Consider the following 22772-nt stretch of genomic DNA (forward strand, 5'->3'; position numbering starts at 1 on the left):
TTACAACTTACAAATCAACTTAGAATATCTCCATGATTGCCCCAGTCGTCACCGATACAGCTAAAGCTTTGGCCGATCCATCTGCAGCATGAAACCATTCTAGCATCAGTACGATATTGCAGGGTCAATCCCATTACTGCTTTCCTTCCCACAGCACAAAATTCAGCCAGCCAGCTATGTTGCTCTGGGTAGGCACTGGTGTGTGATCGCTGCATCAGATAGACAACTACAGCCACCCCCCCGGCTGCACTCCCACCCTCGCTTGCTTGCTCACTCGCTCCCTCCCTCCCTCCCTCCCTCCTTGCACTCAAGCCACAGTATCAGGGAAAACCCAGCCTAGCTGTGGGTCATCCATGTGCAGGCAAACTTCCCTCCCTGAACTAATACAGTGTAGTCCAGCAGTCAGTGAAGCCTGTGGGTCTGCCACCTTCCCTGGCACGAATACATAATGGCAGGAACCTCCACTATCAACCAAGGACTGTGTGGCAATACTCCACTCCTTAGTATAGCTCGGGAGGGCGAGAGGGAGAGAGAGTTTGATACCTTATCCCTGCCGAACTTAATACTGGAGGGTGGGAGTGGCCGACAGGGCAGCCAGGCTGAAGCGGCATTCACTGTTGCTAAGCAGCCGGAGTACCTCTTTTATACAACAATGGCTCAGGCAGCCTTTTGGGGGAAGGAATGTAGCATTGTGGCCAACATGTAAAACGAGCAAACTTAATCTGAATAGTGTCTTGGTGACGTCAGTAGTCATGTATAACAACAGTGATGCAATAATAAAAGGAAAATAGAATATGCAGAATATATATTCCTTTGAAGCAAGTTGTTACTCAGGACTTAAGCTGCCGGGGTTGCACACAGACATAGATGACCCTGACTTTACATGAAAGGTTAGAACAGAAGACAAGACCCTTTGACCTTTGCTATTTCTGACTAATTCCTACTAGGTTCTAACCACACTGACTTATCTTTACATGTGACAAGATGTCAATCAGTGATAAACTAAACTATTTCCTTTCCCACAACCATAAGAACAACTTGAAATCACATTTGTAGTCCAATAACACCTTGTAGGCATTCTATTGGACCGTTCTTGTCTAACATGTAGCCTAAAACCTTCCAATGTTAGCCTTTATAACAAGCCAAGAAATACGGTTTGAGGACTTGTTTTGAACATAACTACCAACTATAATAAAATCACACTATAGAACAGGGTTCACCGGAAGCGGCCGCCCTCCAATCTTATATAGACGACCACTCTGTATGGTCTAAAGTGGTCTTCTTCAGACTGGAGACACACAACTCAACCTTGCCCTGGCCTTGTCAACTAAGCAAAAAAAGACACTGTATTTAGCAATGTATTTACCATCAACACCACTTATGGCGGTAGCTGGGTCATATTTATACTATTTGTCTAGGCCTATATAAAAATCATAATCCAACAAGGGTCAACATTTGAAAGCCCAGTGTAGACTATGCTAATATAGATCTCACTTCTTGGGTTATTTATAAAATACATCTAAAATTTCCAACAAACAATAACTCATGGGGGCTTCTTGAAAATATAAATAAAAGTTTTCAGGATAACAGTCCCATCACGATGCAATACTTTTGTCTTGAAAGTCCGATATCCGCAGATGTAGATAGTATCCTTTCCTTTATTAGCAAATGGCTCAGACATCACAGTTAAACCACAACGCTCTATTTGCAAAGACCCTCGGCAATCCGTGCAGCCAGGCGACACACACATGCACACACTTTCAGAAAATGTATACAGTAGCGTTCTCTACTGATGAAAAGTGATATAGATTTATAATAATATAATAGTGATTACAAATTTAAAATAAGTGCCATGTCTTATTAGGGAAAATCATGTGTATCCCAATTAAGTAAGTAAACCAAGTAAGTAAACCAATGAAAAAACTGAATAAATGTGATCCCAAACACTAGACAGGCAGCACATGGCTTCTCAAGAGCTAAGTTACAATAACAAGGCGTTAGGCCCCTGTCATAAATATAGCAGGGAGGGTATTTGTAGTTACATCCATATTGCCATGTATCCTATTTCTCTTCTTACACACACACACACACACACACACACACACACACACACACACACGATAGTAGCCTACTCCTCGAAGTGGGTAAACGTGTCAACAGCAATAACATCCCCGATTTTCAGTTTAAATCGATGGTTTTAGAAAACATGTGAATTTGAATTTGAATAAAAAGTAATCTAGCCTATGTGAAATACGTTGGTTATTTAAACACCTCGATCAAGAGGAGACTATCCTTCGGATCTGGCAAGCGGTTGTCAATGACGTTAGAAACCAGATAAATGGTTTCTTAATAAGTACACATTAAACGTTTAACGTTGGCATACGTTTGAAATGTTGACGGTAGGTGATTTGTAAATTACATAAAAAATATATTTTTTCAAACAGTATATCTTACGTATACAAATGAAAATGCCATGTTTCTGATGCTATTTATTGTCAAATGAAAAAAAACGTTCACTTTACCGTGTCGCGGAAAGGGTATTTGAAACTGGCACGGTGTTTCTCGTCTTCAGGCTACAAACTAAACCACTGATTTTCAATGTTTCTCACCTGGCGTCTGTCACCCGAGGCCCCGCCGACCTATCTGCTCTTAACGTCCAAGTACCTGCTCTTCTCTCGTTCACGTCAATAACATCCCTTTAAAGAGCCGTGTAACTAGTCGCTAAACCCTCATGGTGCTCTTTGTTTTAAATGGTCAAAACATTGTCCTGAACTTTGAACTGCAAAATAAAAGACGTGACGAATACCGATAACTACTTTATCATACAACGGCAACAATTACAGTGATCATTAACTCACATTAAAAGTAAACACATTAAGCAGCTACATTTTCGGCTGCATAATGTGTCAGCCAGCCAGCACACTTCCACGCATGATTTTCCCAATTCACACTTGGTACGAGGAGATTTTATTTCAAATCTGGATGTAAAATATTTAAATAATTATAAACCATTACTATGTATGAAGCACGCGTATGTACAATGGCAAAAAGTGCATTGGGTTGACAAAAAGGAGACAGAGCATATTCAATCAATCCCTGGAAGAGGAACACGAAAGCAAGCATCTCTCAAGATCAGGAGCAATGAAATTAATTCAATTTACAGAGCAATTATTTCTTGGCTAATAAAAAAGGAACAAGTTAAACTAATATCTTCTTGTAATACATTCTCTTTAACATTGTTTTCTGGAGTAGTTAATTGTCAACTGTGCTTGTGATAAAAATAAAATCCCCAGAATCTAAAAATGTTAGCCTCTCTGAGCAAAATGTTAATAGTGTCTCCTTTGTTTAATAAATTGCTGTTATAGAGGGTTGTTATTATAGAGGCTCTAAGGAAAGGACACATGCCATTGTAGGAGAACTACACTGCACTCGTGGTGTCTAAGAAAAGATTAATTTCCAGTGATTAAATCAGGAGCCAATAATATTAAATCTTACAAGTCAAGCCTGCTGGCATGTATAATGATTTCTATAGTTTGCGCTTGTTCAATATATCTTTAATCGTAATCTCACTAAGATTTAAGCAAGACAAAAGCTAAATTAAAAGAACAACAACCTCAAACTTTAAGTGGCTCATTTTGGAATCGATGTGAATGAAACGCCTGGACAGAGGTCAGAGAGGCATTTGACACGTCATTAAGTGCACGAGACAGGCATGTATAACGAGACAGGCATGTGTAACGAGACAAGCATGTGTAATGTGCTGTACTACTGAATGAAAGGATCCAGACCAAACATCGGGGGGGGGGGGCGGCGCTGTCCTGAAGGCATGTCAATGTGAATGCTAGGATGCGAGTGATGACAGGAAGTAAGGGAACATGTATGCCCACATAGATGTTACAGCCGGAGAAGTACTGTTAGATAAAGTGGTCTTTCCCTTTGCACCCGCTGGCAAACAGGAATAACAAGAGTTCCAGAAAAATAATAGAACTTTCCCTCTCTTCCTCAATCTCATTTTATTCTTCTTCTTCTTCTTCTACTGCTCCTCTCGTCTCGTTATTTGACACAGGTTGGCCAACTGAGGCCTCCACAGGCAGCCGAGACGATGCTGTAGAGAATGACCTGGAACAGAGAGACAGGTTTCGTGAAATTACCATTCACACCTAGGAGACAAGGTTTCTTACAGTAGACGTGATCAATATTACAGGAAGATGTTCTGAGCATAGTTTTTCTGAAAAGACCCTCAACACTCACTCCAATAACAATAACATCAAACTGTTTGAAAATCATTTCATATTTTAATCATATAGTTATTTGCCAACATTTTCCAACTTACCAGTGCCACAAGCACTATTACAACCGTCAATTTGAGGTTCTTCATACACATGGCCCTGGCTAGGTTGCGACTGGTGGTTTTAAATGTCACTGACTGAGGAGAGGAATATATGGATCAGTGATAGTGCTGTGCACACATAATACGACACATACCAGGGACATGTAGTCCCATGATGCTATACAGAAGGGTCAAGGATATATGTATATTGTACACATATTGATTATTTGGTGAAAACAATACATACGTGTTTTCACTCATGCATCAAGTTTAGTTTAAAAAAAAAGATAATGCTTGATCACTAAGTCACATTTGCAACTATCACTACTATATTTACCCTCATATTTCCGACTATCATAAAAACAATATAACAGCATACTAAACTACTAAATCAATAGCAGTGGAAGACTTTTGAACTCACTGAATCAACCAGATTTTCTGTCTTGTCAATCAGTAGCTCAAGCTTCTCCCCTCTCTGGGCCACCAAGTCTGAGGAACAAAACCCAGACAGACAAACAGAGTTGGGCCACTTCCATTCATCCATGCCCTTCAATCAGTATTACAATGTATCATATCATCACTAATGCAGGATAATTAGACAAGCCAAGCTGTAGCTCTATATCATAGTTATAGGTAGGGATGGGGATCATTAATATTTATTGATATCGATACCATTTTCGATACTCCTTAACGATCCGAGTCTTTATCGATACCACTATCGATACTTTTCTATTAATTGGTGGAAATACGACGCGTCTTTAGTGATGACGAAAATAGTTAGGAAATAAATAATTGTATTTTAAATTAAATATGTAATTCTTAATAACTATTGACATCAGTAGTTTTAATTATATATACTAAAATGATTAGAGCACTATACAACTGTAATAGAAATACAGAAACATGAGTTATACATAGTAGACATATAGACATATACATAACAGTCGTTTTACTGAGCCAACCTAAACACATTGGATTGATTTGATTTAAATGCCGTGACGAGACTCGAGGGACGCAACATTACGTTACAGGACCTACGGGACAAAAAAAATAATAAATGAACGACGGGACTCGATAGTGGTATCGATAAGGCCAAACGTTAATGATTTTCGGGTTTTGAAAAAAGTAGAACCGGGTCCTTGATAGAACCGGGTTTCGATCCCCATCCCTAGTTATGGGGGATGTTGTAAGAGCAGTCACTAAAATAATGTAAGTGTTTATTGTTGACATTTCCATTTTCATTAAAGGAAGTGAACTTGATAGGTGCAGTGGGATAAGAGGAGAGAAAATGTAGGTGAGGTGTGCAAGCTAAGCAGCTTAGCTAACACAGGGAAAAACCGGTGCAAGGGATAGTAAGAAATCACTAGAATCAACCACAACCTTCCATTGGTGTGCAGAGAGGCAACAGAGATGCATACTACAAAAAACGGGGAAGCCCTTTGAAGATGATTAAGGGGCTGTAATGACTGAGATCACAAATTTGAGAAGAGAACGAAAGTATGCTGAACAAGAGAACAAATTACTACTTCAGACAGAAATTTGTGGGGCACAACGTCAATGAATCTGATCATAAAAAGCCCAAGGCAAAACCATTAGAGAGATAAGAAATTCAGAAGTTAAACTTTACCTATGTCCCGAACCATGATGCCTTTCAAGTCATCCACCTGCATCTGGGTATCAGCGAGGCGGTCTGACCCCCGTGGATCTGAATGGTGTTTCTTTGAAGAGAGAAGAGGCGGAGGAGGATAAGTGAACAAGAGTTTCAAAAGTATTTTCATGAAAAAAAAAAAAGTATTTAATCCAAAGCATCATATAATCCAGTGACATTCCTGGTGCACAATTTTTTTTGTCTCCGATTCTTACACATCTCACCAGAAAATATTCAGATTCGTGCCCATATGATTTTGTAAACCCTGACTGTCGTTTGAATTGAAAAGATCCAACACCTGCCCCGGCAGTGATAATTACAGGACAGTTAAGCCAGACAGGTCCACCTTTCATCAAAGTAGGGCTTTATGTGATCTCATCAAAGTAAGGCTTTGTGTGATATCAACAAGTCGTCTGTAATATTATGTTAAAGGACCTTCCGGATAACTAATATATTACTATACAACCCTCACTATACTATGCATCATTGCCCTCACCATCTGAGCAGCCAGAGTGGATGAAAATTCACTGTTCATTGCATATGGCAGGGCCGTCTGTGCCCGTGAGCCGTAGGTCGTCTGGAAGCGCTTCTTCACCTCACTGAGAAAGCTGAAGGCACGGGACCTCTCAAAGTCCTGGCAAGAATGTGATACATGATACATTCATCAGTATATGCCCAGTCACTATAGTAATAGTTCAAGAAAAACAGAGCTACTTACATCATCCGTGATGCACAGGTATATGATTCGGTCATGACAGATGTAATGAAAGAGATAGCTGAAAAAGAGGAATGTTGGTGTCAATGTCAGAGATTCATGTTCATATCCGTAAATATATTGCCCAGATCGTATTAAACCATTCATTCTATTCCCATTATTCTCAAGTCCATTCTCAAGACTAGAAAGAACGCATTAAACACGTTGTGTGGTTAGTTTGTGTGTGTGTGTGTGTTGTTACGTATTTTACGCACATGGGCTACCATACATAGCCACTAGGAAGTAGGATCGAACACATAAGCCGTAATTACGGCCCGAGATATAAGATGCAATAACTATTCCAGCCACAGATGGCAGCACCTTCAGACAGGTGAGGAGGGCGGAGCCAATACGACACATAGGACACGCCTACTCGGTATTAAAGCAGGGCCTGGAACCAACGAAATCAGAAACATCCGGCAGTCCATACTAGGGATTTAGGTACAGAGGCCTGCTGTTTGTCGCTCACATGCGTGTCCATACAATTCCCCTCCTTTTGCTTCATAGTTACCATACCGAAATACTTTAACAAATAAAGTGAGTTAAAAGCGATCCGGATTAGACTACTTTCTTCAAGAACGCAACTGTGTGTGTGTGTGTGTGTGTGTGTGTGCGTGTGTGTGTTTGAGGAGAGGCTAGACCTACCTGCCATGGCTGTATGTAAGCTTGTTGTTTTCAGAGGGGATCTTGGCCAATATCTGTTCCGTGACTTCGAGGAAGTTCCCACCGCACCATGCGTGCTTTGCCAGGATCGTGGTCCCGCGGGCCACCACCGCAAAGAGGATTGCCATGGCACCAGGCAGATTGACACTGGCACGAGAGAAAGGTTCAACATATGGACGTTGTTTACCAATGACAACCCGTGAAAGAGACAGGATACATTTCAAATGTTGAACGAGTAAGAAGAGAAAGGACGAGGGAGAGAAAGGGTATACACACATATGTATGACAAATAGCGTAAGTAATTAAATGAGATTTCAACGCGAATCATAAATCAAGAGAAACGAAAATGATAGCTGACTTCAATGTAGGGAGTACCACAACAAGCCCGAATTCAGTCGATATTGTGGTTTCTCTAGATGAAATCTAGCGTATCCTTAGTTTACGATAACTGCAATAACCTAATAAACACCTTTGACTTCTTCGAGGCTTGATGAATGTGATGTCAGGCGACTCCTGTCATTTATAGGGAATTCAGACGCTAGCGAGCTAGCTAATCTACCTCTCCCTTCGAGTTTTTTCTGCTGAGGATATCGCCCAGCCCTGGATAACAGACAGGGTCCATATGGAGGATGTAGTTTTTCTAAAAGTCCTCGCCGTTGACAGTGCATGGAAAATGTACCCCTGCTGAACTACATATATTCTACTTCCGGTCAGAACTGACATACGTCACATGTTTTCATTGACGTCATATCTCGGCGACACCATACGACAACGCTGCCACCCTGATCGGCAGGCGAAACATGGCTGGGGATTGCGAAAAGAAACCAGTTCTGGAGATGGTATGTTTTAGATAACATCGCATTAAATTTTCACAAAACAGATGTAAAGTTATGTCACTGTTTTACGATGAATTGGAACGTCATCTCTCTGTTAAAGTAGCCAATCGTATCCGGCTGAGTGGAGATAACGTTACCGCTCACGTGGAGTACAATGTCAAGAAAAACAAAAGTCATCTTTGGTCAAATTTGGTTACTTCTAAATCTGTACATATTCATTATATAATAAAGTATATTAAAACAATGAATCTAAAATTGAAATAGCCTGATTATACACTCCTCACTTTTAACCCCCACTGGAGGGCAGCATATGAGCAGGGTGATGTAGAGATAACCAGACCCCACTGATAAACCACTGCTTCACATTAGTCAGAACGTTTGTCCTAAAGAATGTTTGTTTGGTGGCGTCTTCATAGTAACGCACGCATCGGTAATGCAATGCACATTGCTAATGAGTGTGACACAGCTGGTCTTTGTCAGCCCATTGTCTTTTAGATAACAACTTTCTCCATGACCCTTGTGAGGATGAGACCTAACGATAGAAGAGAACCAAAGGCTTGAAAAGAGGGACTTTGTTGAGAGAGCTGATACGATGGTTGTTCCGTTGCTCAATGTAGATGCAGGCGGATGGAGGCGATGAGGGTTGTGTCACGTACGTTCTGCACAATGAGGACCACACGCTGGGGAACTCACTCAGATACCTGGTGATGAAAGAGTAAGTTCTGCCGAGATGATGACGACCCAGCCCAAACCGTCTTCATACATACTTCTTTCCATCATACATTTAACTTTCCATGCTTGTGCCATAAGTTAATAATAAATAAATAAGAAATCGTATTTCCTTGTCTCTGGTACGAGTGATTTCATGACTAAAAATTCAAATGATAAGGCTTCATTTTACAATTACAAATTCATAATTGCATATATTATAGGTCTTTACACATCAAACAGAAATCTGACAGCAACTATTATAATGTTGTTGCCAGCAAATATTTGGAAATGGGTCTGGAGGAAGGCCTGGTATAGTTTTGTGGGCACATTCTACAATTCATTCATTCAACAGATTCGTCGTCTGTCTGATTGGTCAGCGAACATTTATTGCATCTATGCAATACATCTATATTTCAACCTGGGGATAAGACGGACTGGCTGGTGTCATATTGGGCAACTCAAACCAAAAATTGGCTTTAGAGCACCTTATTATTTTACTGCCTTGTAAGTCATATCGGCATCTGTAACACTATTTGAACAAGCGACTTGGAAACGTAAAAGTTCAATAAAAAAATTCACTTTTTAAGTCAATGTATGTATTAACAAGAAATTCAACGCTCATAGTGTTTTTCTGCCTCGTGTTTCTGTCAGTGTGGACGTGGAGTTCTGTGGTTACAGCATCACACACCCCTCTGAGAGCAAAATCAACTTTCGCATTCAGACACGAGGTAAGTCACCGAATCCTGCACTTCCCTTGACTTTCTTTGATGTTTTGATCCAACAAATATCAAAAATGTACATCCCACAGCATTTTTTTTGTACCTATATCCAAGAAACACTGTATTTGTATGTTGTAGTTTTAAAGAGGAAATATAGTACCATAGGCCACATTTAAGTTTACTTACAAAGGGTGCCACCTTCTTACACACATAAACAACATATATTATAGAAAAATATAATAAGTCCAAATGTTCGGATATAGCAAATTGATACCTAGCTGTCACATGTCAAGGGCCAAATATATTGGACAGATGTGATCAATATTTCAGAAGATTTAAACCGCTATTGTTGCAGCGAAATAAAAACAAAAAAAAATCTGCATCAATAAATATTTTTTATTTAGTCAAATAATAATTTTAACTAAAACTAAAATGTATATACATTATTTTTTAACCCTTTTCTTACAATTCATATTGTATTTACAGCCTTAGCAAGATGATTTAGGGTACTAAACTAGGCTTTCCTGTAGTGGTGCAATGGTTCACGGGTTACCCATAATCCGTACGGATCAACCCTCATGGTTCGGGATGCAAGTGATCCGCGGATCGGCTGATAAAAAAAAAGTTGTGCGTTCACGTGATCGGCGCATTTTTAAAGGACAATTTCGGTATTTAGCACATTGAGCCCCCTTTCTGGTTTGTCTAGGATGAAATATAGTGCTTGACACACCGAAATGTTGACTATTGGTCCTGTCTCAGGTATTTGGCTCATTTCGATTCGCCCCTGCCTGCTTCAGAATGGCTTGCTTTGGGCATTCACAAACCTGTCCTTAAAACAACCCTAAACGTTTGTTTTCAGAAATGTACAACTCACAGAGTGGTGAGTGGTGTACGTTGATGTTCCTAATCAAGTATCGTACCGTAATACACTTTCTGTCGTCTTTTATTTGCCGTTTCGTAAATTCTGTGAAACGGAAACTGGACCGGAACAGAAAGCGGAAATTGGCTGTTTATGTTTGGTTGTAGTCTTTTCGCTCGGTTCTCCGTATCAACAGTAGGGCTAGAACCGAGCGAAAAGAATACAACCAGCCCCCCTTTCGGTTTCCAGTCAACTAGCAATCTGTCTTCCAACAGAAATCAATGGATTTACAAAATGCCAAATAAAACACGACAGAAACAGTATTTCGCTACCATACTTGATGAAAAAATAGAAGATGAGGATGTCTGCATTGCCTTGGGAGAATGTAGACTCTAAACTCTCCCCAGGCAATGCAGACATCCTGAATTGTCCTAAATCCAGGTCTCCTGTGCTCCCTTTGGACACAGTTTTTATTTATTTTTATTTACCATCCATGTTTAAAAGAAGAAAGAATAATGCCTCAGATTGCACTTTATTTATATAATATTTTATTTTTTAAGGTTTTATTTTTATGTGGACACAAGCAATTTTTAAATATATTTAGTATGCTTAAAGGAAGCAGGATTATTACCTAATGTTTCACTTTATTTATTTTATTTAAAGTGTCTTGTTATCTTTTTTGTTGTTGTTGATCTGAAAATGATCCGACCCGTGACTCAAAAACTGTGACATGATCCGAACCGTGAGTTTTGTGATCCGTTGCACCCCTACTTTCCTGCATCTCGAGCTCTGGTTGTCATTATGTCAGTATTGCTTTTGTAACGCAAATTATTCATCCACTGGGTTTTTAAGAGAAAATGCTATGAGCAGTAAAGCCATTCCACAAACGCACACAATAATTGGAACAGCTTCTACAAACAAATATAGCCACGATAGTCCTTGTTGTGGGTAAACTTAGTAATAACTTCCCAGAATTTCTGGTCTTTTGGTATCCATGAAACCTCTAAGAATCCTGCAGAGTATAGCTTTGATCTGGCCTGATTGCGCTGAAATTATGACTACTTTGAATTTTTTGTGCAATTATTTGATTTCACATTTTTGTGAACATCATGAGTCAGGAGTTAATGCAGAGCAGCTGCTTAATTTGGAATAGAAAAAGAACCGTAGGCATTTTAGAGATGTAGAAAAATGTAGGCCGAATATGTATATACATTCATCATAAACATGCCCTTCTTTTGGGTGTTTGAGATGTAGTTGGCTGAGATACACCAATTCAATCCAAAATTGATTGCAAAACACATTTTTAATTATTGGTCTGCAAACCATAATTGCCTGCATTGGATTATTTAATCATCAGAAATGCCAGCCTTTTTTTATGACGATTTTCCAGGTCCATACATTACAGTCAATAATAATACATATCATACTTCTCACTAAGCCGTCTGTAGATGTAAGTAGCCCACAGAAAAGTATCACAGGTTCAGTAAGCAGTACAAAAGTGAACAGGGACCCATTAGGACCTCATGCATACTGTATTATATCCACATAAGCATTATACGGCTAGCCTTTTCTATACATTCAGTCGTCACTCTGAGTGACATCCAAACATGCTCAGCTAAAGTCCCATAGCGGAAAGACAGCGCATGAAGCTGTTGAAAGCCACAAACCCTCTGACGCCACGCAGTTGCACATGCACGCCAATACAATGAGTTTCTGATTATAAAGACCGGTAACAGAAGTTGCTTATCCATGTCCCAACATCTGGTCCAATCAACTCATAACTGTCCTCCGTCTTCTTTCCTGCTTTGAAGTTTAATTTTGTAAGCAAACCTATAAATCAGCTCATTTTCATTGGCAAATATATGTGTGTGTTGGTGTGTGGATATATATATATATATATATGAAAGCTCATATAATAAACATATGAATGTTTATTATGTACTGCCAAAAATAAGAAAAACAGTAAAAAGCAGTTGTATAGCACAGCTGTTGGTATATAGAACATATGGTTGTGGTTAATACCGGTGTGCCCATTGCTGCCTGTTTCTCTTTGGCCATCCTAGGGGGCATTCCGGCCACAGAGCCCCTGAGGGCGGGCCTAACGCAGCTCAACGATGTTTGTCAACATGTGCTCAACACCTTCCAGGTAGGTTCTCAGTAAACACAAAACAAGTAAGGGATAATGCCCGACGAATGGGCTTCGTGGAGACACCCCCGCGTCGTCCATTAATTCCTGATAATGGACACCTCGAAGGGCACTATCCCGCTTATACCATGGTCACTTGCCAAAGAAAATAAATTAAGACCATTCATTTATATTTTCATGCGTTTTACAATCCAAAAATAAAGTTTTTCACAAGCCATAACTTTGTTTCCCTGGTAACGCCTGAGGGTTTGACTAATTCCTGCAACAACCATTACCCTCCGTAAGGTTCTTATGCAACGGATCGTTGTTCACTCCTCCAGTAATTAGGACGAACCTTAGCTAAGACTTGGCAACGGGAGGTATTCTAGTCCGTCGGCTTTGACTGCGTTCCCGTTGCTATGCTTACTCATTTTTGAGACAGCAGGTGTCCGTATATCAGGAGTTAATGCACACCCTTCAGCCAATCAGAATCGAGTATTCCCCCAGACCGTGGTATAAGCGAGTTCAATGCACCGCGGGTCATAGACAAACGAAATTTCGTATCTTCTATTTGTCTTGTACATTTGTAATGACAATAAAGCTGACTTATACTTTGATTTTCTATGGACCAGCCAGGCTCCAAAAAAAGAATTGGTTGTTTTTTTTGATGAAATGTCATGTACATGAAGTTGGAGCACGAAGTGATGTCGTTTTATGATCTGAAATGTAGAAAAGGTTGATTCTGGGACATCTGTGATCCCAAGAGTGATTGCCAAACCATTTTGTAGTCTTTATTTTAACCAATATTTAAAAAGTGCAGTCTTATTGTGTGATAAAACCCTGTTATGCATCAACAATGCATGTGTGCAACCAAGGAACGATCATATCGAACTGTTAGTGATCATTATCCAGAAACCCCTTTTTAGTGGACTGGTGATTTTATAGTCAGTATGTGTTTTGTGATTTCCAAAGTGGGCACAGATCAGGCATGCTGATGATAAAGCTGCATGGCACAAGTGTGATGCCACATAAAAATAATCTTTGCCTTCTGGCTATGACATGACGTGGCTCTGTTCGGGTTCTTCAGGCATGTGCTGTAAACTGGAACCAAACAAGGCTTAATCTAATCGCCCAAATCAAGTAACGACAGCCTTCTGACTAAATATTCCCATGTTCTATTAGTTTGTGTTTATATGTTTTACATGTTTACATGTTGAAGTGACCAAAAATCGGAAATAAAAAAGACCATTACATCGGGGTCTTTTCACCAGTAACCCGTCTGAGGGCTTGTTTGCGACACTGTTGGGGGGGGTTTAGGAGGTTTTCCTTGGTGTAGTGTGGGGAGGTTAGGTCAAGTGAGGGGAGCCAGGCATGCAGTGGTCTAACCCCAGTAGGATTGTACCCTAGTCAGGGAGGTAGGCACACAGACATTGGCCCCCACCACAGTGTCATCCTGCCCGGTTCTCTCCTCGCCCTGTTCTTGTTTTCATTCCTGTGGGGCGGCAGGGGGGATCTCTGGTTAACGGTTCTCCTCCTGCTGTACAGGCCCGGGTGGACGAGTTCAAGGGGAACCAGGATCAGTCCATGGAGTGAAACCCGCCCAGCGGGAGAATGGAGCACACACACACACACATGAAAGCACACACACATACACACCATAACTCTGGCACAAGGCCAGAGTTGCATGTATAGTTTTTCATTTTTGCCCATTATTTTATCCATTGCGTGAAATGTACAGAATGATTGGAAAAACTATAAAAGTCATGTTTTGGGATATTGTCCATTTGGCTTTGCAAAGTCTATTCTTGAATACTCGTGAAGCGCGTTGAATGTAGTTTTCATCTGTGCCTTTTGTTTGTGTTTTGGGTGAAAGGAAGACTAGAATGTCCCACTTAGCAGGATAATTCAGGGTGAATGACTTCATATGGTACCAAGAAGTGAGAAGGCCAAAGAGAGGAGAGACAGAGAGGGAGGGATATGTTAATGTATGGAATGGGGTGAAGGAGTTTAATCAAATCCCTCTGCAGATCAGATTAGATAAAGAGGGAATGAGGTCTCCAAAGCGGATGTTTTTTTAGATGGGACTCTGACCAGGAAAACCAGAGGAAAGGGAAATGCTAACCTTTTGCAAAATTTGGTCAGGAGTGAAAATATTTGCACAGTGGGTGTGCTTGAAAGGATTTTGTTGGCCGATTTAGGATCTAATCACTGTTTCCATGTTGTATAACATGACAAGAAAAATATAATTGGATGACTTTGACCTTTAACTCGTTAAAGTAGACTGAAGCAGAAGCACATCATGCACTCAGTAAAGATAAAATGCATGACAGCAACTCCTTTAAAACATTGTTTGAAAAAGTGTTATAATTCCCTCCACTACAAGACTGTCCCTTATTAGATGTTTTTGTTGAAGGTTAACCACAAAAAAGTCCATATCCCACCTTTCCAACATTTCTTGAAACATGCCTAGACATTTAAACCACAAGCCGTCTGCTGTCCGACAGTGTTTCCAGATAACACAGTTAGTGCAGGAGGATTAGAAGCACGATGGCGCCTGAAATGAACACTGGGGATCTCCAAATTGAGTTAAGGAAAAAGTAGATTCTTGAAATGTTATCCGGTATATCAACTTTGTTCAGTTTTAAATTTAGGACTTGGATGGTCAATTGACATTGGAAGTCTTCGGCATGAGCCTTACCAAAAACAACCATGCCTTGTGGTCTGGCTACGATGTCAGTGCGTGGGTATTCTTGGAGTGTTTGTTAAGTGGAAAACAACTTGACATGGGTGTGTAGATTTTGAAGATGCTGGTTTCCCCTCAAGGTCTGGAAGCGGGTAATGTTTAAACAAAGGTTAAGGGCCAGCTGCGAGGGAGATCTGGCTCAATATGGCGTTTTGTTGAAATACTATGACCGTTTGTGTTAAACTGCAAGAATTATGGGTGGAATAAAATCCTTGGGTTTATGTTGACCTTGTATGTATAATTAAAAAAAAATCACAAGAGAACAGGACAGACATTCAGTATGTCCTTCGACCCCTTCTCAGGGAAAAGTTTTGGAATAGCACGCTAGGATTAAGGGTCTGGAAATAAGGAAAGTCATCAAGACTCAACAAATGTATTTATCACTATTTTAGTTACTTTCAATTGATTTAAATTCATGATTGTGAATGAATTATGATTGTTTTATTCACATACATGGCTTTTCCATATTCATGGTGACATAATATATGCTTGGGGGCAGGTGAATGACGTTTTACTGCAATCCAGTTCAGGGTGTCCTCCCTGCTGTATCTGTCATACATACCAGTGCTGGGTGTAAATTTAAATCACATGCAGCCATACCAGACAACTAGCACATGTTTCATCTTGGACCGACAGTAATTCCCGCAAAACGGTATTATTTGTGTTGTACCCTCAGTGTTTTTAACACAAATCACTACGTTGATCATTATTCATTCTATTATAAATATATGAACTTAATTTAACCTTGTCAGTAAAACAGTAACGTTTCCCGTACTAATCTGTCTTAATGTCAACATGCAAAGGAAAGGCTACGCCTAAGACCTGTGAGAGTGAAACCTCACTCATTTTTCCAGGAACATCCTGTTGTAAGATGAGGTCATATATTGAGATTATAGAGGGTTAGGGCAGTGAAGGGAAACATACAATCCCATTGTATTTGGACAGTTTGCTGACATAAACACTTAATTGCTAGATAATGTTTATTGGTCTTGTGAACACGTACAAGTAGATGCTCAGATGTTTATTTATAGATGCTGAATTGCTCCCGCATTCAAAGCAGAGGAGAAGCAACCATGATTCATCATTCGTCAGATTCTTCATTTTTCATCCTTCAAGTGAATGCTTCAACAATATTAAAACAAATATGGGAATGGGTTTACATTTGTCAGATTTAAGCAAAAACATTCAGGTTTCGTCGCCAGCAGTACATTTTTATACTCTCCTAAAACCACACATTATTTAAAGCCCACCACAAAGCTTAACCACACATACTTACACATGCACACAATATATATAGAAAACATATACATCTTTATATATAGATATATAGCAATAGAAATTACAATCAAAGCCCATGACGGATAAAAACATTACACATTACAGTTTTAAACGAGTTCTTCATGAACCGTCCTTTCCAATACCATTTTCTAGTACAAAAATACTTAGTTACACAATTTCAGACAGAGAAAGACACTTTATACAAGATAAAGACTTTATACAATGTGGAAATAGACACAGTCCTCCCTATGTGGTATGATGGGAGTCACCTGGTCGGCCAGACGGCAGGGCCTCCTCCGCCTGACCCAACTGCAGTGACGCTTCGCAGCACAACTTCAACCGCATGACTGCGAGGCAATACTGTCAGGCCTGCTGTCAATGAGAATAATAATGGTGCTTTTATTTTGAATTTACTTTCATAGTTCTGATCTAAACAGAACAGACGACTATCTGAATGTCCTTGATCGATTCCGTCAACGGGTTTATACGATTTATTTATGGACCGCAAAGGGAACCAATTTGGTTACATTAAGCCTTTATCACTGTGAGTTTTTAAAGGCTTTAAGTGGTACAATCACAGACAATTTCATACATGTAACTAGATATGAAACACTAAATATAAGTGAATAGTTCCACATCTTACGATTATTCCTATCAATCCATACATGTATTGTCATCTGTAAGCATGAATTGGGATCTAAGTTGATCTCCAAAAAACTGCGACCATAATTTCTGAGTACATGGTTCACATGTCAATCTGGCTTTGGCTTTATTGGTACCTTCGTCGGTTAGTACTGTAACGTTGACAGACAAAGGTGGAGTGACGCTATCTCAAATGGGCTCCGATAATCATTGAGTCCTGTTCTCTCATACTGGAGTTGACCATCTGTTGAACCGGCTTCTCCTCTTGCAATTAAGATGTGGAGAGGGCGACATCTTACCCCCTCCGTACGGTGTCGGTGATGACATCATCAGGTGTTTTCGATGACATCATGGGGCGACGTCACACAGCAAAGCGTTGATATCATCAAGGGACAGAGAACATGCTCACGGCTTTGTGGCCGGAAAGTTTTTTTGGCTCATCTTGTGTGTGTATGTATGTCTGTGTGTGTGTGTGTGTGTGTGTATGTGCGTGTGTTTGTTTGTGTGTGTCTGTGTGCGCGCGCGTGTGTGTGTGTGTGTGTGTGTGTGTGTGTGTGTGTGTGTGTGTGTGTGTGTGTGCGTTGCTTAAGAAGAGCTGTATTTCTGGCTGGACCGGGAGCTGGTGCGGTCCAGTCCGTTTCCCTTCCAGTGGTCCCCAGAACCCCGGCTATCAAGTGTCCTCGTTCTGTAACACCAGCAGCACAGGCAGGACTGCACACATACACACAAACACACACACACACACACACACACACACATAAACATACACATAGACAGACAGACAGACAGACAGACACATGCACACACACACAGACAGACAGACAGACAGACACACATACACACGAGAGTCATGAGATTCTTGTTTATTTCACATTGGGTCATGCGATAACCTAATGAGGAAAGATCAGATGTGTGCGTCACTCTCCTACCTTGAAGCAGTTCTTAAACTTCTGGCTCACGAAGTAGAGGGCGATGGGATTGATGCATGAGTTGAGGGAAGCCATGTTGATTCCTATGTAATCCATCACTAACAGGAAGCTGGAGGGCCAGAGGGTTGTCGTCAATACATCAGGAAGTCACAGCCCGGAGAACAATAGCTTCTTCTGTGTTTTTCCCTCTGGGAATGTAAATATATATGTTGTGTGTGCATGCATGGGTGTATACCTGAGAAGTTCACAGCGGTTAGGGTCATTCTGGTCATAGATTGTCTTCTTGAGGATACGACTGAGGTGAAGCGGCAGCCAGCACAGAGCAAATATCAACACCAGGCAGAACACTGTCTTGGCCACTTCCCGCCGCTGGAGAACCATAAACACACAGAGACATTGTGGCTCATCTCCAGACCATTTGATCACACGAGGCAAAGGGTCATGGTTGGTCAGAGGGGCCGCCGCATTGCCATCCTCTCACAGAACATTGTAAAATGAAAAAACAAATGTTAAGTAGTGGGTGACGTCAAGCTCCATCCTGGTCCGGGTCTGGATTTAAATGCACATGGTTTTAATATAATTTCAATACAATTCTGATCGCTAATCGCCCTTAAAGAAATGTGAATAGGATTGCATGTGTTATCATTACATCACTATGTCAAACATCCCTTGGAGTTGAGATGGCGAAAGCCTGAGTTAGCAATAGAAGCTCCCCCTTGTATATTTTATTTGACAAAAAGCCAGAAGGCATTTTCTTTACAGTGCTATTCTCCCTGCCAGAGAGAGAACCCCAGAGGGGGGGCGGCTACCTGCTTCATGTGGTCGTTGAGGGCGATGCGCATGCCCTTCTTGTGCCGCAGCATCTCACAGGACATGAGTGCGTAGAAGATTCCGGTGCAGGCCAGCGGCAGGCAGAAGTAGAAGCCGAAGAGCCACCAGTCCTTCACGTCCTGGTAGAACTATGGGGGCGGGGGGGGGGGGGGGGGGGGGGGGGGGGGGGGGGGGGGGGGGGGGGGGGGGGGGGGGCGCAATGTGGTATTTCTTCATATACGACACACAAAACAAGTGTAATCAAATAAGAAAGGGACTGAATTGTGCAAATAGATTATATCGGGGGTATATTGGAGTCATGTTTTGAATTGCTCAATCACTGATTCAATTGTTATCCGACGAAATGACATTAAAGATGAATGTTTACTCAAAGGTTCATCTTTATTCAGAAGATGCGGTAACGTACATAAGCCAATTTCTTTTACACTCATTTATTTCTGGTTCATTTGAACCACTGCATCAGGCCGCAGGAGGGCAGTTGTGTTTGTGTCGAAACAGAGACACATCCTTCTGTTCCTGTTGTAGTTTAGAGTGGACCAGAGTGGGTTCAGCGCTCCGGAGACCAGGGCCTACCTTCATGAAGTCGCTGGTCTGCTGAGGATGCAGAAGGCACACACGCAGCTTGTTGCCCCGGTAGGGCAGCTCCAGCATGTCGAAGGCCAGCGCCTCCGGGATGGCCAGCGCCACGGCAACCAGCCAGATGACAGTGACCTCCACCGCCTTCCACAGTGGAATGCCCATCCCCTTCACTCTGCTCCACGATGTGACTGCGTGGTAGCTACATGCGCACAAACGCACACACACACACACACACACACACACACACACATGCGTGTACACAAGCGCAAACACAAAATCATACACACATGTATGAAAGCCACACACACACACACACACGCATACACAATTAAGCACACACACAGAAACACAAACATGCACACATGCATGCAGCCGCGCACACAGACACACACACACACAGATTTTGAAGATGTTATTTGTGTGTGAGCCTAGGTGTGTGCCTGCATGTATAAGTGTGTGTTATGGGTCATGAAGTGGGTGTGTGTTTACCGGTCAATGCTCAGGGCACAGAGGCTGAGGACAGTGATGCCCACAGAGGCTTTCTGAATGAAAGGCATGAGCTTGCAGACGTACACTCCGAAGGGCCAGTCCTCTGCTATCAGCTGCCAGGAGAGATGATACAGATAGACGTGAAGGTTAGGACTCAGTCAAGCATTACCACACAGCGCATCTCTTCAATCAATAGGATGCCATGTACACCCAAATGAGACACAAAGGAGACATGGTTCAAGAGGAACCCTGTTCTCAATTTAGAGACCAGAGACACCGTACACACATCTTTCTAGAGTTACTTTTACCAACACATTCTTCCACATCATTTCTTATCCAGTGAATCATTATAGAAATGCACATGTCCACTAGAAAGCCTCTTACCCCCTCATTATTCAGCTGTCATCTTTTAAATTCCTGCATCTGGTGTTGTTCCACATGGGAGCGCATACATTCAGTCCATTTGGAAAAGTCTGGTTTAATGACGGCACCGCGATGTAAGTCCGAAAACGGTTCCATTGAGGGGATTTAGCCCAGCTTGAACAGAGATCCTAATGGGCTTAACCCCTTCAACATTTAAACCACACCAGGTATGGCCAGAATCCCCCAAAAGATTCTTGGCCCATGTTCCCCATGAAGGATTATAAATGGATTGTTAGCATCTGCCTGCTGTCATTTAGCAAGAACAGTTTTCTTAGCCGGCAGCTGAGGTTAGGTGGGGGGGGGGGGATCTAACCTTCAAGGCAGCTTGATTTGCGAGACCAAGCTCACGCTAGAATCCATCTTGCCAGATATCCAGTTATCCATTTATAAAGAGGGGGGGGGGGATTGAACCTTGAGCTGCAGCTTGTTCTGTGAGATCAAGCTCACACGAGAATCCATCTCGCCAGGCCAAGACCTACATGGTCTACGTGACGGACAGTGATAGACAGATGGTTTATCCAATCACCTGCCAAGTACTTTCTTAGAGAGTGTCTGCCCTTTTCCAAACTGTTCACAAGGATGACTGCCCAGATGGTTCCATGTAACACCACCATCTGCCGTGTCAGGTTAGGGGAAATACCTCCCGTAGAAAACTAAACAGAACCAGAATGAAACTGCACATAAACTCCAGCGGTGGGCTTGTAAACACACCGCAAATAGTCAGACCCCACCGGGGGGAACACGGATGGGCGCAACCGAAGGCAGCGGGGTCAGGGGCCTCACCCTCAAAGGCCAAGCAGCGGTTATTGTTTCTAACAGGGGCCTACAATAGTCCAATGACACATGGGGTGAATTGGCGGTCGCTGAGGGGGGGTGGGAGGTTGAGGATGGGGAGAAGGGGTGTTCGGGGGGGGGGGGGGGGGGGGGGGGGGGGGGGGGGGGTACCTTGTAGACGTTGATGGGGATGGCGATGAGGATGTAGAGCAGGTCGCCCAGCGCCAGGCTGCCGATGAGCACGTTGGGGCCGTTCCTCATGCACTTGTTCTTGTAGATGATCCTCAGCAGCGCTGAGTTGCCCACCATGCCCAGCACGAAGATCAGGCAGGACACCGCCGTGTTGACGTACTTGAACGCGTTCTTGATCTCCGTGGGCTTATGGCACATGGGCGGGAAGGGGCCGCGGGCTCCGGCGCCGGGGCCCGGGGCCGGGAGCGCCAGGGAGGTCGTCGTGGTGACGCTGCCGTTGGGGAGGCCCTCGGGCCCCGAGGTGCGGGCGGAGTCGGAGTCACGGATGAAGCGGGAGGCGGAGCTCTGCGCAGCCAGCAGCACGCACAACAGGCCGACGACGGCCCTCATCGTCACCGGTTGGCTGTTCACACAGCACGCACACACACACACGCACCCACACGTACACGTGCACACGCACAGGCTCGGACACAAAGGGAGTCTAGCGAGCTAGTTACACAGGCATGCACTCAATGACTCACTAGCCACATTAAGACACATTTAGCAACACACACACACACCACAAACACCACACACACACACACACGCACACACGCACACAGACAAAGGCCCTTCACTGAGACACGTGGATAAGTCACGAGATTTCTTCAGGTTTCCTGTAAAAGAGGAAGAAAAGAGGAGCAAACAAATATATCTCAGTTATATTGGCTTTAGTTTTCGTTTCCACACACACATACCTTATCTTATCTTAAGGACAAGCATCCTAATCCCTCTCTCAGAAAACCTAAGTAAGTAGAAATAAGAGGACTGAAAGGGAGAAAGTACCCTTTGTACGTATTTTTTTTATGGAATTCCCGAAAGTAGAAAATTTGGCTAAAAACTAGAAGTATTTGTGTGTCTGTGCATGGGTGAATTTGTGTGTCAGTCTCTGTGTGTGTCTTGGTGAGCATATTTGTGTGTGTGTGCGTGTTTCTGGACAGTGACACTTTGTTTCAAAGTGAACCCCAAGGCTGTGGATCTCCACAGTCATGTGTACCCCAAATCCCCAGGGGGCACCCTGAAGAATCGAATGATTGATGAGGACAATCTAAGAGGCACGCCATCAACAAACGTTCTGTCACACACACACACACACACACACACACACACACACACACACACACACACACACACACACACACAATAAAAAAGACAAGAGATACACACACACACAAAAATAGACACAAGAGATACAAACGAGCAAACAC

At 42.3% G+C, this 22772-nt stretch overlaps 3 protein-coding genes across 3 annotated transcripts; 1 reads left to right on the top strand and 2 right to left on the bottom strand.

Moving 5' to 3' along the window:
• Positions 1 to 2803: 2803 nt before the first annotated feature.
• Positions 2804 to 7995, bottom strand: sybl1 (synaptobrevin-like 1). The gene is made up of 8 exons (XM_079745245.1): positions 7865 to 7995; positions 7378 to 7542; positions 6697 to 6754; positions 6475 to 6612; positions 5958 to 6048; positions 4752 to 4819; positions 4334 to 4426; positions 2804 to 4119 (listed from the first exon to the last, which is right to left on the bottom strand). The coding sequence occupies exons 2-8, from the start codon at positions 7521 to 7523 to the stop codon at positions 4054 to 4056; spliced, it is 660 nt and encodes a 219-aa protein (XP_079601371.1). The 5' UTR covers positions 7524 to 7542; positions 7865 to 7995; the 3' UTR covers positions 2804 to 4053.
• A 165-nt stretch (positions 7996 to 8160) lies between these two features.
• Positions 8161 to 14426, top strand: polr1d (RNA polymerase I and III subunit D). Its single transcript, XM_079745137.1, has 5 exons — positions 8161 to 8234; positions 8849 to 8946; positions 9594 to 9670; positions 12584 to 12666; positions 14191 to 14426. Exons 1-5 carry the CDS (start codon positions 8196 to 8198, stop codon positions 14236 to 14238), a joined length of 345 nt encoding a protein of 114 aa, XP_079601263.1. The 5' UTR covers positions 8161 to 8195; the 3' UTR covers positions 14239 to 14426.
• A 136-nt stretch (positions 14427 to 14562) lies between these two features.
• Positions 14563 to 22084, bottom strand: LOC307081801 (endothelin receptor type B-like). The gene is made up of 7 exons (XM_079745136.1): positions 21505 to 22084; positions 20137 to 20249; positions 19642 to 19846; positions 19047 to 19196; positions 18473 to 18606; positions 18238 to 18346; positions 14563 to 18019 (listed from the first exon to the last, which is right to left on the bottom strand). Exons 1-7 carry the CDS (start codon positions 21913 to 21915, stop codon positions 17894 to 17896), a joined length of 1248 nt encoding a protein of 415 aa, XP_079601262.1. The 5' UTR covers positions 21916 to 22084; the 3' UTR covers positions 14563 to 17893.
• Between the last annotated feature and the right edge of the window lie 688 nt (positions 22085 to 22772).

Source organism: Pollachius pollachius, assembly GCF_949987615.1.
Source record: "Pollachius pollachius genome assembly, chromosome: 10".
Taxonomy (NCBI): Eukaryota; Metazoa; Chordata; class Actinopteri; order Gadiformes; family Gadidae; genus Pollachius; species Pollachius pollachius.

Bases quoted from the DNA above. Each gene is read 5' to 3' on its own strand.
- polr1d (XM_079745137.1), top strand. From the start codon at position 8,196: ATGGCTGGGGATTGCGAAAAGAAACCAGTTCTGGAGATG. The intron at 8,235-8,848 runs GTATGTTTTAGA...TGCTCAATGTAG, and splicing joins AGAAACCAGTTCTGGAGATG to ATGCAGGCGGATGGAGGCGA. The intron at 12,667-14,190 runs GTAGGTTCTCAG...CCTGCTGTACAG, and splicing joins ATGTGCTCAACACCTTCCAG to GCCCGGGTGGACGAGTTCAA.
- sybl1 (XM_079745245.1), bottom strand. From the start codon at position 7,523: ATGGCAATCCTCTTTGCGGTGGTGGCCCGCGGGACCACGATCCTGGCA. The intron at 6,613-6,696 runs GTAAGTAGCTCT...CATTCTTGCCAG, and splicing joins ACCTGTGCATCACGGATGAT to GACTTTGAGAGGTCCCGTGC. The intron at 4,120-4,333 runs GTAAGTTGGAAA...TCTCTGTTCCAG, and splicing joins TAATAGTGCTTGTGGCACTG to GTCATTCTCTACAGCATCGT.
- LOC307081801 (XM_079745136.1), bottom strand. From the start codon at position 21,915: ATGAGGGCCGTCGTCGGCCTGTTGTGCGTGCTGCTGGCTGCGCAGAGC. The intron at 18,607-19,046 runs GTAGCCGCCCCC...ATGGTTCTCCAG, and splicing joins TCAACGACCACATGAAGCAG to CGGCGGGAAGTGGCCAAGAC. The intron at 18,347-18,472 runs GTATACACCCAT...CTGGCCCTCCAG, and splicing joins AACCGCTGTGAACTTCTCAG to CTTCCTGTTAGTGATGGATT.